This window comes from Rhagoletis pomonella, unplaced genomic scaffold (assembly GCF_013731165.1).
Source record: "Rhagoletis pomonella isolate Grant_MI unplaced genomic scaffold, Rhpom_1.0 Rhpom_scaffold_00004, whole genome shotgun sequence".
Classification (NCBI taxonomy): domain Eukaryota; kingdom Metazoa; phylum Arthropoda; class Insecta; order Diptera; family Tephritidae; genus Rhagoletis; species Rhagoletis pomonella.
Genome location: NW_023458558.1, coordinates 3232745 through 3249539, shown reverse-complemented (window position 1 = coordinate 3249539; position 16795 = coordinate 3232745). Strand labels below are relative to the sequence as shown.

Sequence of the window (16795 nt, the reverse complement as noted above, 5' to 3'; positions counted from 1 at the left end):
TTTGTTTTAGCGGCGAAGTAAGGTTGGCCATTCTTCACCACCTCCCTAGGCCAAATCAATCTTTTCTCCTCCTCCTCCTCATCCGTACATTTGGGCTTGTCACCAAGTCGGTCACAGATCTTGACCGCAGTCGTATATCGTGTGTTAACCTTCAATCCCTCCTTTCTTGTCCTTGTCCTCGGTCTCCTCCTCCGTTCATAAAGAGCATTCTCCGATTTAGCCGAAGAGCGTTGGTGCCCAGGCTAACCGCGCTTTACTGGTCCGAGTATTCTAGGGCTTTGACCTCTGCTAGTGGCATTATTACTTAAACCACTGTGGATATCTCCCTCCACAGTAGAGGTGTAGTCGCTGGCGATTATCCACTCTTCCACCTTTTTTCATAGTTTTGTCAGGTAATTAACCCTTGTCGCTGTATACCTTCATACCTCCAAGTTGTAATAACCTAAATATAATGTATTATTCATGTTATTATTAGGTCTCACTTCTATCTGCGTGACCTATATATGACAAAATTATCGAATATTAACCGGATATCCGGATGGCAAAATTAACAGATATTAACCGGATATCCGAATAAGGAAAGATAATGGATATTAGTCGGATATCCGGACTTTATCCGTATACACAAATTTCCGGACAGATATCCAGATATACGAATATATAGATATCAATTTTAGTTTTCAAAGCTCGGAGAATTTTTCGATGCTTTTTGGACCTTCAAATCTCGCATTGTATTTTCACTTATGCCATGGAAAGCATTTTGACATTTCAAAAGCTTATTTATATATTTGCAAATAAAAGAATCACCGCGCAGTTTTTTCAATAAACAGTTGTTTGTAATTTAAAAGACTTTTGTGCAATGATATAAAAAATTGTTGCTATTGTCGTTGTTCGCCATTTGGCCGCATGTGTTATGGCCGGCTGAATTGCTGCTGCATTCTTGCTACTTACTCTTCTTCTCGCACGCACACTTGTTGTGGCGCATGTTTGCATGCGGTGCGACTTCGCTGCTGCGTATTTATGTACGTAAAAGATATAAATACATACTCGTACATACATACATATTTTTATATGCACACATACAATTTTAACTATATTTATGCTCATGTAAACATTTCTAGCACACAATCATATGTATTTGCCTTTTTGCTGTTTTGCTGCTTTGCTGCTTTCTTCCCTACACACTCTCAACAGCCTGTTCTCATCTGCGCCAACATCCACTTCAATTTGATTGCCTTTTGTTTACGCTTTAATCGTTGGCTTGTTTATTTGCTTATTTGATTTTTCCTCATCTTTTGCCACAATACTCGCATAAGCGGCTGGCTTGCAACAGGCTGCAATCCTGTGAGTTGATGAGTTGTTAGTTGCCACAATGTGGCAAACAAGCATGCAAAATGCATCATTAATGTTTTCATACATTGATTGTTCTTAAATGAGCAGGAAGTGCGTTGAATGCTACAAAAAAGGGTGCACACTGAATCTACTTGATAGACGATTGATGATTGTTGTTGTTTCTTTTTTTTTGTGTTGCAGCTCTTACTTTTATATTATAAATGCTTCCATCCAAATGAGGGGTGCCCTTTTTCCAAATGATAGCTCTATTGTGTTTGTTTATTTGGTTTGTTCAATTATTTAAGAGGATACTTCAAGGAAGTGCACTGAAATACCTCTTTTCATTGTAAAAAGGATTAAAAATAATCAGTGAAAAACCGATTAGAACTGAGCATGGTTTGTAATGGAAAAACGCACCTGTATGTACTCATATTTACTACCTCGATCTGATTCGACGTTAAAATACATTATTATTATTAATATTAGTCGAAACATTTATGTAAATTGCACCAAGAATAATTTTGTGGCCCGTATATACAGGGTGGGCCAAAGAAGACCTACCAACTTCACGCAGCAAGCAACGCAAATTACATACATCCACACCAGGTATGAAAAATGGAAATTTCAGTTTGTACCTAATATCATAAAATAAATGTACCTAAATGAGACAGATTGTACCTTAACAAAGTTACATCATTAATTTTTAGTTGTTTTTTTTATTAATTTTATTTAAAACATTTGTAAACATGATGGCTGTACTTTAAACATGATTCGCAGAATTCTCGGGACTTATCGATACAATAATCGATATTTTATCGGTTGTGTTATCAATACTTTTTATCGTTTTTGTTATCGAAATTGTTATCGATATAGCTATTGATTTTGCTATGGATGTTTTCGGAACTTAATATAATAAACGATATTTTTGTCGGTTTTGTTATCGATATTTTAACCGATTTTTGTATAGGTATTGTAATCGACTTTGACATCGATTTTGTTGTCGATATCGATTGCTATCGATATTTTCATCGACTTTGTTATCGATATTTTTTCTTAGTGTGTGCTTTCGTTTTGTGACTTGGATGTGCTGTTAACCATACCACGTATTCTACGTTTAAATTTAGCGGCGGTGTTAACCGATTTCGATAATTCTTTTTTCATCGGAAAGATGGTACTTCATGGGTACTAATTTGGTTAGATCCGATAATTGGATCGTGAAGAAATTAACGATAATTTTAAATTTTTATATGAGAATTGAAGTCGGTTTTGTTTTTTCCTTATGAAAGCGAAGCTTCTCCCGTGCTTACAAGTAGATATATTCGAAGCGTAAAGGAACAAAAAAAAATAAAAATTTATCTGATCAAAAGATGATTGTATTTATCTACCTAAAATCTAGTGACTGTACCTAATGTACCTTTAAGTAATTAAACGTCGGAAAAAGGTACAATTGTGCCTTTTTTTATCCCTGAATCACACATACATACAAGTTGAGTTGAGTTGAGCTGAGCTGAAGTAAGTCGAGAAACATAATATGATATGAAATATCTTAATCTTCAGTTTTATATATATCTTTGTCTCCTTATCTATATTTACATTTTTCAATTCCCTACCGCTGCTAGAAAAGTTACACTTTAATTTGGCAATAGCTTAGAGCTACCTGAGCTATTTACAAGCATAAACGTTTTGTAATAATTAATTTTATTATCTTTTTCAGAATTTATATGAAAACTAGAAAACAACAAAAGGCAAACAGCAGCATAAATAAAATGAAAATACCAACTTTACATTGATGCAATTAAACGAGAGCAAAAATATCTGCACGTGTAGCCGCCAATTATCAATAAAACTGTAAACAAAGCGTAAACAACGCCAACGACAAATACATATAAACCTGCTAAAAGTGAAAGCGAAATCAAAAAACTGCAACAATAACACACTGTTTGCAGGAAATCAGCTCAACAACTGAAATTACCGCACTGGAAGTTCGACACACACACAGGCACACAATCATACATACATACATACATACTTGGTATGTACAAACAACTCAACATTGAAATTGAAATCCCTTCCAGCGCAACATGGGTAGTTGCTTGACAACATGTTGCTAGGCATTGGCAGCAATAAAGCAACCAGCAACGACGACGCGGCGTCGTGCCAAGCGAAGTGAAAGTCGCAAGCAACAGACAGGAAAACCATCCAACGAAGCAAGCGAACGCATGTGGGTGGTTAGGCAATGAGGCTGGCTGGAGGCAGCGAAGTGGCAACATTTTGAGGGCGCGACAAGCAATAGCCAGAGACTCAAAGCAAAGATCCATACGTGGTGTTGGATGCATGGCTGACTTGCGGTAAATTGGTGTTCGTGCCTGCTCGTGCGGTTAGTCGTTCGTTTGACGGTTCCGGAGCGCGTTTGTGTTAGCGGAAGAGCGCAAATTAAAAGAATCTTTTGTTTGAGGGCTGAAGAAAAATTTACGAAAAGTGAAAAATTTTCGCGCGAGTATAGAGAAAACATATGTTATATGTACATACAGGGTGAGCAAAGTGAATAGAAATTTATGCAAAATTATACATAACGGTCCTAAATAAATTAAACAATTTCGGTCAAATTTTTTTAGGTTTAAAATCATTTAAAATTGAAAAATAAGTAAAAAAATATGTATTGAAAAAACTGTGCAACATTCCCTATTAACCTATTAACTGGTGACAAACACTTTTCCGTGATTTTTGTACAATTTACAACAATGTACATACATACATACATGCATTCATAAGCTAGTGATGTGAAAAGCGACAAAAAAAAAACAAAAACGGGGGAATTATAAAAATTAAATAAAATTGTGAAAAGTGACAAAGTGTCAACGCCGCTGGTGACATTTAGTCTGTCTAGTGCAAAAATTGTGAAATTGTGCACGCATACACATCCAAACGAGCGAAATTGCAAGCCTGCGGTTCAGGCAACTTTTGACGCGTGTGCTGTAGCCTGATGATCTCCCTTGCTGGCAGTGCGTGCGTTTGTGTGTCTGTCTATCTGTCTGCCTGCCGTGTTCTTCGCACTTAATTAATGTCAAGTGGGCATCACTTGCATTATGCAATTTAAAACGACAAGTAGCTTCGCGGACGCAAACAGCAGCCACACTACTACTACTACTACCACTACTACTACCGTGAACAACAACAAAAACAGCAACGCAAGCAATTATAGCGAGCGCAACAGTGCCAACAGCAGCAGCAGCAGCAGCAGCACCACCACCAGCTGCAACAACAAAGTTGTCACAAAGTGTCGTGATTTTGCGCTGATGTACGCGCAACTACTCGCGAAAGACTCACAGCAGCAGCAGCAGCAGCAGCAAGAACGACAACAACAACAGCAACAACAACAAAAGCAGAAGCAATTTGAGTACAAAATGCAAATTACACCAAATGCGGAAGTTAAGTGCATTTGCGCGTCACCACACTACGGCAACAACAACAACAACAACAACAAGTACAGTAACAGCAACAACAACACCAGCAACACAAAACTTACCCCACACATAACAGCAACAACAAAAACACTAGCTAAAGCACCAGCAGTAGCGACAGTAGCTTGCAACTTGGCAGCTGCCACAATCCCAACAGCAATGACTGATGACAGTGGGTGTTGCAAATGTGTAGCCAGCAATATGGAACGTTGTGGCAAAGATGTTGATTACATTCCCGCTCTTGGCGGCGCTGCGGTAGCGTGTACCAACGTACGTGCCACGCCAACACATTATTGCCAACCATACACTGACAGTCTTAACAAAAACAATAATAACAATAGCCACACATGTGCAGTCGACTGTAAAGACAATTTTGTGGCAAGTGAAAGTGCGTCAAAAGATTGTAAACATTCCGCAGTGATTAGAAATAGTAACGAGGGGAAGGGCAATTTGCTAACACTTGCAACAGCAGCTGGAGCGAAGGCGTCAACGAGAACAACAATGGGCACAACGTCGCACTTTGGCAGCTGGAAAAATCTTTCTACTATACTGATATTCTTGTTTTGCTTTGCGTGGCATGGTAAGGGAATATTTTAATTTTACTATATACATATGTATTAGTGTATTGCATTTATTGATCACACAGCTCTATTCATTTCCAACAACTTGAGTTTCTTCACCAATGGTCGTCGTAAAACTTGATTTTACCTCAAAAATACTCCGAAATTAGACGCAATCGGCTACACGACTCAACATATTTAATTCTAATAATTAACAATTCTCTTAGGATTTTTTTCATAAAATCAGAATCTGACTTTCATTTTAATTTTATGGGTCGAAAAATTAACATAACATAACAGGGAAAGAGAATCAATCCATGTTCAACGCATGGGTCCAAACTCGAAAAAATTGGCGTGGGATTTTTTTCTCAAAAATTAGGTTTATCATTCATTCCGCTTGCGTGACTACTGCGATGTTTTTCAGTCGGAATTGATAGGTATCTCAAAGTGTAATACAATTTCTAGTCTTTATATCTACGTTTTCACCTACAGCCCGGCTGCTATTATATCAATAGGCAATATGCCGCTGACGTCAAAAGTAGTTACTCAATACCGCCGATCTCTTAACGCGATGGCCGAGGTATTACGCACACACATTGTCTGAATAGCTAGCCATTGTCACATTTAGGGAAATTATAAAGCTGACGAACTCGCGCATCATAGAACTCTGTACATTGCCTGATTTGGTGCACCCTAGAACGACTACAGCAGAAGCTGCATGCACGAAGACGGAGAAGAAACAATTCCACGTATACCCTGCCGGTTCTATCTCATTGCAGTTATAGCTTCGATGACCTTGATGAACCAAAGTCATGCATGTAATAAGCTTATGTGCTTTTTTGCTGGGCACGAAACGGTAGGGAAACGGTGATAAATGCGGACCCCCAGTCTTAGTTAGTCTACATGGAACTGCCGCCCAACCTAACCCAACCTTATAAGTTTTTAACATGATGACAAATTAACGCTTGAAGTGCACCAAAAGCGCTCATACGAAAGCTCTTTGGACGGCCTCCGGTCGGTCTCCTCTTCGGATAAGGGGCGAAAATCAGATATTAAAGAATGCCGCTTTTATGCGGATTGTTCGCTCCTTTATATGACAGCTGTGGTAAACGTTGCAACGCTATGTCCTTTCCTGGCATCGTCAATCGTATTTCGCAGGAATTTTACCTTTTTATATTTTCTTAAAACATTTATTTATTATTTTTCCAAATGTTTAACAGATTTTGTCTCTGCAGTTGCCTTTGTATTTTCAAAAACTTTAATTCATTGTGGATTCCCCAATAATTTTTCAAAAAATACAATCTAAAAATTAAAATAAAACTAACTTGAAAATAATCAATTTAAAAAATAAATTTTTATTTTTAAGTCAAAAAATATATACAATAAGATAAGATAAAATTAAACAAAGATGCATAAACTAAATAAAAAAGGAACAGTCCAGTGCCTTCGTCTTGGTTCGCAGGATGTATCGGAGACACAGCCGCTAAATTTAAATGTAGAATACGTGGTATGGTTAAGAGCACATCCAAGTCAAAAACAAAAGCACATACTAAGAAAAAATATCGATAGCAAAAACGATAATAATATCGTTAGCAAAACCGATAACAAAACCGATATAAACATCGATAGCAAAATCGATAAAAATATTGATAATAAAATCGTTAATAATATCGATAGCAAAATCGATAAGAAAATCGATAAAAATATCGATAACAAAATCGATCACAACATCTATAAAAAAACGATTACATAATCGATACGAAATCGAGTGAAATATCAAGAACAAAATCGATAAAAAATATCGTTTATTATATCGATAAAAAGCGATAAAATATCGATTATTATATCGTTAAGTCCCGAGAATTCCGAAAGTCTCTAAAATCACGAAATAGTCCCCAGAATGTTTAATTAAATAAAACAAAAACAAAATCATTTGAGCGGTTTTCGACCATGTTTGAAGTAAAAAAACTTTGCTAATTTGCTCAAAATGCTGAAAGCATTAAAATGCTGAACATTTGGGGAACCTTTATAAAATTTATACTCGATTTCTATTGCTCCAAAGAACCTATATCCGGAAAGTGAAAGTTTAATCTGCAAATCGTAAGCTGCTAGAGCACTTTAAAGGCTTAAAATTGGCCTCACCGACAGAAACCGAATTGGTTATTTACAAAAGTTAATCTGTCGATAGGTTTGGAATTATATCTTTGAAACGCTCTACCTTTCTTTCAAATCGCTTCATTAGTTCTCATGCAATAAGCGTTTTCGTAAAGCTTTAAAAATTACAACATCAACTTGAGCATAACCTCCATATCGAAACGTAAAACGAATTCTACGTCAAAATAAATAAAAAAAATCCGCTTACCGAAGATTCGAACCTCGCATCTCTTGAATGCCGCGCCAGTGCTTTACTTACTCGGCTATGGTTGTTGGTGCAGCGCAAGCAAAGTGATATAAGTACCATACATCTCGAGTTATAAGCTGAAGTGCTTTCTCTAAAAAGAGCTTTTCACTGCGAAAGTGGGCAAGGAAGCTTTTTTGCAAGACTTCTGTGCCAAAATAAAAAAAAAATCTTTCAAACTAAATTGCCTACCCTTCTTCAATTCTCTAACAAAAGACTTCTAACCAGTGCTGCCGTTGTGCGACTAAAGGGGCAATTCGACCCTTTTTGAACGCCAATACCCTTTGACCCAACTTTTTGAAAATTTAGATATTTTGACCCTTTTCCAAAATTATGGGCGACTTTTCGCCCTTTTCAGAGATTTTTTTAGGGAATATTAACAAAACCATGCTATTAAAAAATAGTTTCTCCTGTAAGTACGAAAAAATACATCACTTAAAATTCAACTCTTCTCCTTGTAGCAACTGTATTTTTGTGTGCAAAAAACAAAACCGACTTCAATTCTCATATAAAAATTTAAGACTACCGTTAATTTCTTCATGATCCAATTACCGTATCTAAACCAGATTAGTATGGGGCCACCTCTGAGCTACCAACTTTCCTTTAAGAAATTATAGAATTATAGAAATCGGCATACTTTGCGGTTACATATATAAACAAAATATATTCCTACGAATTTATAACTTCTTCCTTTTTTTGAACTCGGTTAGATATAATATGCTTATTTTTTTTTTCGTCGATGACCCCTTTTTGAGACTTCCTAAAAATTCTCAACGGCAACACTGCTTCCAACTATTTTAACCACCTTTGGCCTGTTCAAAGATGAAACTGAATTTGAGTCAAAAAAATCTTTCGAAGTATTTGGTCTACAAACGAGTTTACTAGTAGTTTGTTTGAATATCTTATTTTTATTTAGGCGTAAACAAGTATCTGAGGTTTCAACTTTTTCAATGCGTTTGTCCAATAAGCTCCTTGTGTCCAAGCACTGCCAACTAATTAAAACTATGAAAAAACATTTTGCCATTTACGACTTAGATTTCAATAAAGTCTTCTTTATGCCAATAATACCAAACCGAAAATAAAAGAGACAAAGTGCCATGAACCAGCAACTAGATAGCCTTCAATCAAACGCTTTCTACAAGTGTGACAACAACACCATCGAAGTGGCAGTAGAGTGGCAGCAGCTAAAGCAAGCGAATAATCTGCACTACATGAGGACATTTTCATTTAAAGTACATATGTATGTAGTTAGAAAAAAATGAAATAGGATTTAGGAGCGTGTGTGCTTGAAGGAAATAAGAGGAAACGATGCAATGTGGCGCCACAGGAGAAAAACGCCAATTTCGGCCTTAGCGGCAGGCGCAGCAAGGAATGGCAAAAGCTACCTACCAAACAAATCAAACGTGCAAATGCCAAAGCACAGCTAAGCAACCGAAGGAAAAAAAAACAATCAAACGGCTATAAAATGCAAGAATATCTATACAACTACATACAAAAACAAAACAAACCAACAAAAAATAACGTCAATGCAATATGAAGCATGCAATTGAATGAGACACAACGTCGTCGCCAACGGTGCCGCTGCTGCTGGCGGCAAAACAGAAAAACAACAGCAAAACGGCAACCACCAAAAACCACACCCACTTTTGCCACTAATGAATAGCGTCGTCGTCGTCGTCGTCGCCGTAGTGCTGATGCTGATGCGAGCAAGAAGAAGTCAAGGGAAGCACAAAAAAAGAAGGCTGGAAAAAAGCAATATCAAGAATGTTGCACAAAAAAGGCAGTGAACGGGACGGATATTGCTGGTCGTGGGAGTCCTCGGGGGCGTGTAGACGAAACACTTCGATATGTGTTTAAGCCAAATTGTGAGTTAAACCGGATCTGAGCGTATGCTGGTGTACATATGTATGTATGTATGTCTGTACTATGTACTACATATGTGTGCGAATGCCGCTAGAAACGTTCAAATACAAACAAACATAGCTACAGATTTTCATATGTATATAGTTATATGCACGTGCGTTTGTGCACACACAAAACAGCTAAATGGCCGGTTATTCTGACATTCGCATTCGAAAGCAAATATGTATGTATGTTTGCAACGAGTATATCCCGCAAATACGCCGCGGCGTGGGTGCGCTGCAGTTACTGCGCTGGTGGCTGCGGAAGCTAATGCTTTATTGCACCGGCATTGAAGATGAATTCTCTTGCATTTTTCGCGTTCATTTCGCTATGTATGTACTATTTCTTGCTGTGATTTTGTTTTTCTTTCGTTTTTGGTTGAAAGCGGAAAAGGTTGGAGCTGTGTGCGAAAATTAAGTGCAGTGCAATAAAAGAGTGTAGCAAGCAAAAATGGCGTAACTGAATGAACAAATGAATGCAGAGGTTCATGTTGGAGTAGATGAATAAACGAAAAATAAAAAAAAAATAAAAAACATAGCAGAGCTTTGGAAAAATAGCAATTGAAAAAGTGAAATTTGTGGATTAAGCTTTTTCTTGCAGCATGTCCAGTCAGTCTGTCAGCATTTTTGCGCTGGAATTTGGGAGTTTTACTGTTCAATATCTACGCCCAAGTGGACGATGTTATTGAGCGGCACATAATATACCATCTACATATATTTGTTGTTGCTTAGTTGAATACATCAGCTAGATGGAACAATTTTGAAATTGGCAGGTATTTTAAGTTGCGAAATATCCTACTAAGCAGTTGTTTAAATTCTAGACCCGTCTACTAACAGGTTTTAGATTTTTTTTTTTTTGTTTTAGATCAATCGAATTTATGAAGTGTTGTATAATTCGAATTTATAACTATATAAGAATTAGTATGCGAAGTAGAGTGGCTCAAATTGATTATAGTAAAATGAGCTTCATAGGACATAAAATAAGGCTTTTACAACGATCCGTAGCTATCATATTTATTCAATATGTCTGTATTCAGTTTTATACATCTATGAACTAAATCAGATTACAAGTAAGAATTTTCCAAAGGTCTAGATTTCGGCGGCATCTACCAGGTGCAAAGGTAGCTCCGGCCTATTCTCTTAGTACATCGGAATTCGGAGCATACAGTGACTCAAACAAATGGCCACGTGTTACTTTTTTTTTTAATATTAAAAATTTGTTTCGAGTTAATTTTTTTATTTTTGTTGTTGTTATTTTTCTATAAAAATATCGTCCACGCTTTAGCCAAAACCAAAAATTCAACAAAATTTCAACTTTTTAATCTTTAGAAAATTTTTGGGCGTGCAGTTTTATAGCGCATACAATCCTAGCGCAAGTTTCAACAAGCTAAAAAATTTCGTTTATTTTTGAGAATTTTTTTCCCTAACGGATTTTTGCACCTTTTTCCACACAAGCATAAATTTCTTATGAAGTAAAATGCGGGAGACCATTAGCAACAAAATTAAAAAAAAATCAACGTCAGTTTTTTGTAAATTGTACTTATATAAAAAAAACTGCAAAAGCGGTCTCCAAAAAAATCTCAAAAATTAATGCGATTTTTTAAACGGTTGAAACTTGCACTTCTTTAAACTAAAACCGCATTCCTAAATGTGTTCTATATATTCAGATTAAAAAGTAGAAATTTTGGTGCAAATTTTTTGAATTTTCCTAAATTTTGTATAAAGTTTGAAGCTGTGTTTTATGTGTTTTTGGTTAATGCTTGGACGATATTTTTATAAGAAAATAACAAAAAAATATAGCCCGAAAAATATTAGGAATATTTAAAAATAATCAACACGTGGTAATTGTCTGAGTCACTGTATGCATTTAGTACAGATATAAATAGATGAATAGTTTGTTGGCACATAATTTTTTTTATAGTTTTTAAGAACAAAAAGTAAAATTAAAGGTCAACACGGTAAAAAAGGAACAAATACTACAAAACGGGCGCTAGGATTTAGCTAAGCTATACTTCGTATATGTAACAAGTAATTTTAAGCAAAAAAAAACGACTTCAACTCTCATATAAAAAGAAAATATATATATGATCCACTGATCGGATCTTAACCAGATTAGTATGGGACCACCTCTGAGACACTACCTTTCCGATGCAAAAATTATCGAAATCGGTTGACGTGGTCCAAAGTTATGTGGTAACATACATAAAAAAAAATAAAATAAAAAAATATTCCGACGAACTGATAACCTTCTCCTTTTTTGGAAGTTGGTTCAAAAATTAACTGATTCTCTTTTTATCCAAAGTTAGTCTTACAAATGGTAAAATTCGCTTAATTTTTTTTCGTTTACATAAGATTGTATAGCGGCACCATAAAATTGCAGTCCCGGATTCAAACTTTTTTCAAGATTGATAGAACTATTCCTCCCAACCGCAAAGGCTTGTTTCCACTCTGCCAAATGCGATGTTATTTGTCGTCAAATAAATGAAAGTACATTCTCAAATCGGGGTAGGTCTTTAGTCGTGTACACCTGCTGCTAGATCGACTAAATCGTAACTATATCTACTTTTTTCTCAGTGAAAGTATACTAGCATGTCTAGTTTACTAAGCTTTAATCTTTTAGGAAGGAAGTTTTCAGCAATTTAATCCACTTGCATCACAATGTTTGTATCACTGCAATAGCTTATACGCTTTTAAACAATGTGAAAGAAAAAAATCAGCAAAAGTCTGTACAGTCCGGGAAAAAAGGTGAAATTTCGTTAATATAAGTACCTGCCAGAAGAAACACAGCAAAATAACCAAAAATGGGATATGAGCGCGTACATAAAAAAAAGGTAAAAAGAAGTGGGCGAAAAAGAAAGCACAAATTGACTTCGGTTGTCTTTATTCGCCGCCAACAATTCACTTCTTACTTCCGCAATAAACTCAGCATTTCTTGCAATATGCGATTGCAGCATGTTTTTCTAGGCAAAGCACAAGAGACCTACTACTTATGTACATTTATGTACATATGCATTAGGATGACTCACGGCATGAAGTTATGAACCTCAAAAAAATTAATTAAGTATAAAACTATGCTATTTTAAAAAAAATATATTTCGTCCTAATTCGGTACCATTCTAAGGGCGTACTGAAGATATGACGTATTTTGGAGCGATATTCCGCACCGGCTAAAACCCGAAATTTTCAAGGGAAGACACAAATTCATTCCAAATATCTAAACCATACTCCTAGTCTGTCGGAAGCATCACCAATCAAAATAAACTAACGAATAAACTCCCTAAAACACATTTTTGTTTCTTAGCGGAAACAATTTTTTACAGCAAACTCCCGTGGTGGTAGATGAATGTAAGCTAAAAAAATCTATTTACATTTCCTTACTTGTAATTAATTTCCAACAAGTCTAAACTGCAGCTAATGCCTGTTGGAAAAAAAAGATTACAACTCGACAGAGGTAGTTGCTTATATTAAGTAAAAGAAAACGCAAAAGTAAGAAATAAACCTTACTGATCACTTCTAGTTAAATTTATTGTAATTTATTTGAGCCCTTTACCGCAATTAAGTGTTTGGTGGAAATAGGCTATTACATTTTTATTTTGCAAGACAATTTTCTGGGAAGGACGGTTTGGTATGCAAATTTCTTCATGAAAAATGCCATATTCAAAGTTACATATTTTAGCTTAGGAATCGACCCGAAATATTTTGGTTTGGGTTTTAAGACAGTCTAAAGTTTATTTGTTGTCTTATTAAAGTAGAACCGATGCTATTTTATGAAGAGTGTGAGTTGGTCTAATACATAAATATACACACCTTCGTCTATTGCTAAGACCAAGTTTTTCATTGCAATCGGCAGGGTCTGGCCTTCTTCGGAATTTATAGCGTGGAATTCCTGAAAATACAAAAGTAAGTAGGAAAAGGAAGATAGTATTTAATAAACTACTATGCGCGTATCGCAGCAGTAAGCAATTTCGCCGGCTAAGCAAATAGTGTTTATACACTTGCAATAATATTTTGTGCATTAGGCAAGAGGCGCAATTTTGCACAGCAAGAAATGCTAGATTTATTTGCAAATAAATAGGCGGCCAAGCCAAAGTCTAATATTGCTTGAATTTTATGTAACTCTCTTGAGAAGAAATTAGAAATTATCAAATCAAGTTTGTGAAAGGAGAAAAGATATGTATATCTCCGGCGAATATAGGAAGAATTTGGCTGGCGATTTTTTGCTTCAAGTAGAAAATTAGTTTATGCTTAGCACTTATGTAGTACATGTACTAATATGCAATAGTATGTCGTATTTTCGTTTATTTCTATTTTGCAATCATATGTGTATGTATGTACTTATTTATTTTTATTTTCGCGTACTTCTGTTGTCAGACACAGGCGTATATTCCCAAGTTGTTAGATGTTAAATGTGTACTTTTTAAGCTCTGTTTATCGTTCTTGAATGCAACACCGCAAACCAAGACAGCGCCTTTCTTCACCACACTTACCTCAGCAATCGACGGCTGCTGCTGCAGACAAAAATGCAGACGAAATTGCCAATGCTGGCGTTGATATGCCAACGAAATTCAACTGGTTTTTGTACTCGCATATATGTATGTATGTACATATGTTAAGAAATAAATTGACTTTTCCATGTACAATGGCTTGATTAATGTGCGGAAATGGAGATGAAATATGCACGTGTAGGCATGTGTTATCTCAAATACATAATTTAATTGCGGGAATGGTATGTATGTATATCTGTTTTACTGTATAACAGTCTGTATTACAGTCTGCCTTTTAATTAGCTTATCTTTATCACAACATTCGCACCTCCTTCGTTACGTTTAATTTGGTTTAGCTACGGAAGGCGTGAGTACCAAGCACTCATGGAGTTTGACGTGTAAACAGCTGTGTATGGCGTGACAAGGCCCTAGCGAATTCTATTCCAGGATCATTTCGTGCGTGGCTTCGAATTAACCCGAAATGATCCCGAACTATTCCCAAAATCGTCTCGAATAAGTGTGGAAGTGGTTCTGAAAAAAATCGTGAAATTGTCCCGAAACGATTTCGAACAAGTCTTGAAATGGTCTCTTACTAGTAGCAAAAATTATCCTCAACTAGTCCTAAAATGTTCCTGAAATAGTCCTGTGTTTTTAAAGGGTCCTGACATATTCGTAAACTAACCCAATAGGGCCTCAAATATGTAGTCCAGAAGCAGTACCCAATGGTACTCAACAAATCCCTAAATCAAACCCAATTTGCCCTGAACAATGCCTCAGAAATTTCTATGAACTAGCCAGTTATGATCCCGAGCTAGTCCCGAAGTGGCCGTGAAATAGTCTCAAACAGGCGTTGAAACAATTGCGAAGTGGTCTCTTATTCCAGTCCAAAAATATTCCTAACTAGTCCTAAAAGGGTCCTAAGATAGTCCTAAACTAGCCTCGAAATGGTCCCGAAATGATCCAGAACATGACCCGAAGTAGAACTTAAATAGTGCTGAAAAGATCCCGAATAAGTCCCGAAATGGTCCTAAACTGGTCGTGAACTTGTCCCGAAATGGTTTGGAACTACCCAAGAAATGTTTATTTATACACACAGATTTTGTGCTGGGTTACAAAAAAAAAAACATACATTTTTGTTGAATATTTGGCCGAGTTTCTTCCTAAATTATAATAAGCAACTACGAAATCATGTGCTGAGATAATTACATATGTATATATAGCTGGATTTTTTCTGAGTGTAGACGATAGTGCACTCTCTGGATCAGCAAGTGCACTGCAAGCTTTCTGCGGGTTATAAGTGAAAATAGTCCGAAATTTCATTTCTTAGCTGCATAAATGAAGGAGTTATAACAAAAAATCTGATATATGAACAATCAGTTGTATGGAGGCTAGAGGGGTTAGTGAGCCGATCTTTCTCCTTTTCGTTGTAGGCTTTCCATTGATAATGAGTAAAAATATTGCAAAATTCCATTTCTTAGCTGCATAAGTGAAGGAATTATAAAGAAAAATCTCATATCTGAGCAATCAGTTGTATCGGAGCTACATATATGTTATAGTGGTCCGATTTTTGTGGTTCCGAAAAATGATTAATATATTATAAGAGTACAGCCGCCCACCAAATTTCGGTCGGATATCTCGTATGCTGAATGCGAATTGCTGTGTACAAACATTAGTTATGTATATACATACATTAGTATACATTTTCATGGGTCTATTGTTTCGTTTAAGAAGATTTTCCAAAACATTTATTTGAGTCCCATTGAGTAACCATTCACTGGCACAAGTAATTTGTTTTAAATTTTCTAATACAGGAGGTACATAAACCGGAAATAATGGCAATTTAGCGATGAATAAGCTCAAATACCTGATTAACAACCCTTTCATAAAACCTGTTTGTTTCTTTATTTCACCTTGTACGTTTAGGTTTCAATTTAGGTAATTTTTCATAGCTGTACGGCGGCTGACTTGCAACTGAGTCGCGTAAATTTCTGAATAGTTGTTTGTCAACAAAAATTTAAGTCTTAATAAGCTTATCCTTTGATGTAGATTAAAGCTTATTTGCTTATGTACTTCATAGCATTCGTTGTGCATCGTATTTCGTTTTAATTGCATTCGTCTGCTTGAACAGCGACAACAATTCATTGCCCTGCCCATTTTCCGCGCCCATTTTGCACCCACAAAAACAAAAATTATATCTAAATCACCACACCCGAAACTTATACCTCCAACCCCAGTCCATGCAGGCATTTATCATAGCGGAATTGATACATTCATTGCCATCGAGCGTATAATTAAAATTGAATTGCTTTTGCTCTTCGAGAGCACAAAATTTTATAGTTGCTTGCTGCAGCATTTTAGGAGTTCACAATGGGGGCGTAAGTTGTGTTTAACACACATACACATGCCATTGTATGAATTTTAGTTGGGTATAACAACGGTGCATGTCTATATATATATATGTACTTGTGTAGGTGGCCATCAAATTGCTGACAATTTCGAAGAATTGGTGGATGTTTCAGTGTTAAATTATACATGTACTAGGTACGCAAGTATTTACAGTTGTCCACAAAATATTAGGAGTGGCAGGGAGATATTTTGACCAAAATATCGCACTACTATTATTTTGTGGACTACTGTATATAAGTATGTGTGCTCGTAC

The 16795-nt window shown here is 36.1% G+C and overlaps 1 protein-coding gene across 1 annotated transcript in view; it reads left to right on the top strand.

The window, feature by feature from the left end:
* The first annotated feature begins 3953 nt into the window (after positions 1-3953).
* LOC118736817 overlaps positions 3954-16795 on the top strand; it is a 211066-nt gene continuing 198224 nt past the window's right edge. Inside the window, exon 1 of the mRNA XM_036466869.1 lies at positions 3954-5373. Within this exon, the coding sequence (XP_036322762.1) occupies positions 4419-5373 (955 nt within the window). The 5' untranslated portion in view covers positions 3954-4418. The remainder of the gene's footprint in view (positions 5374-16795) is intronic.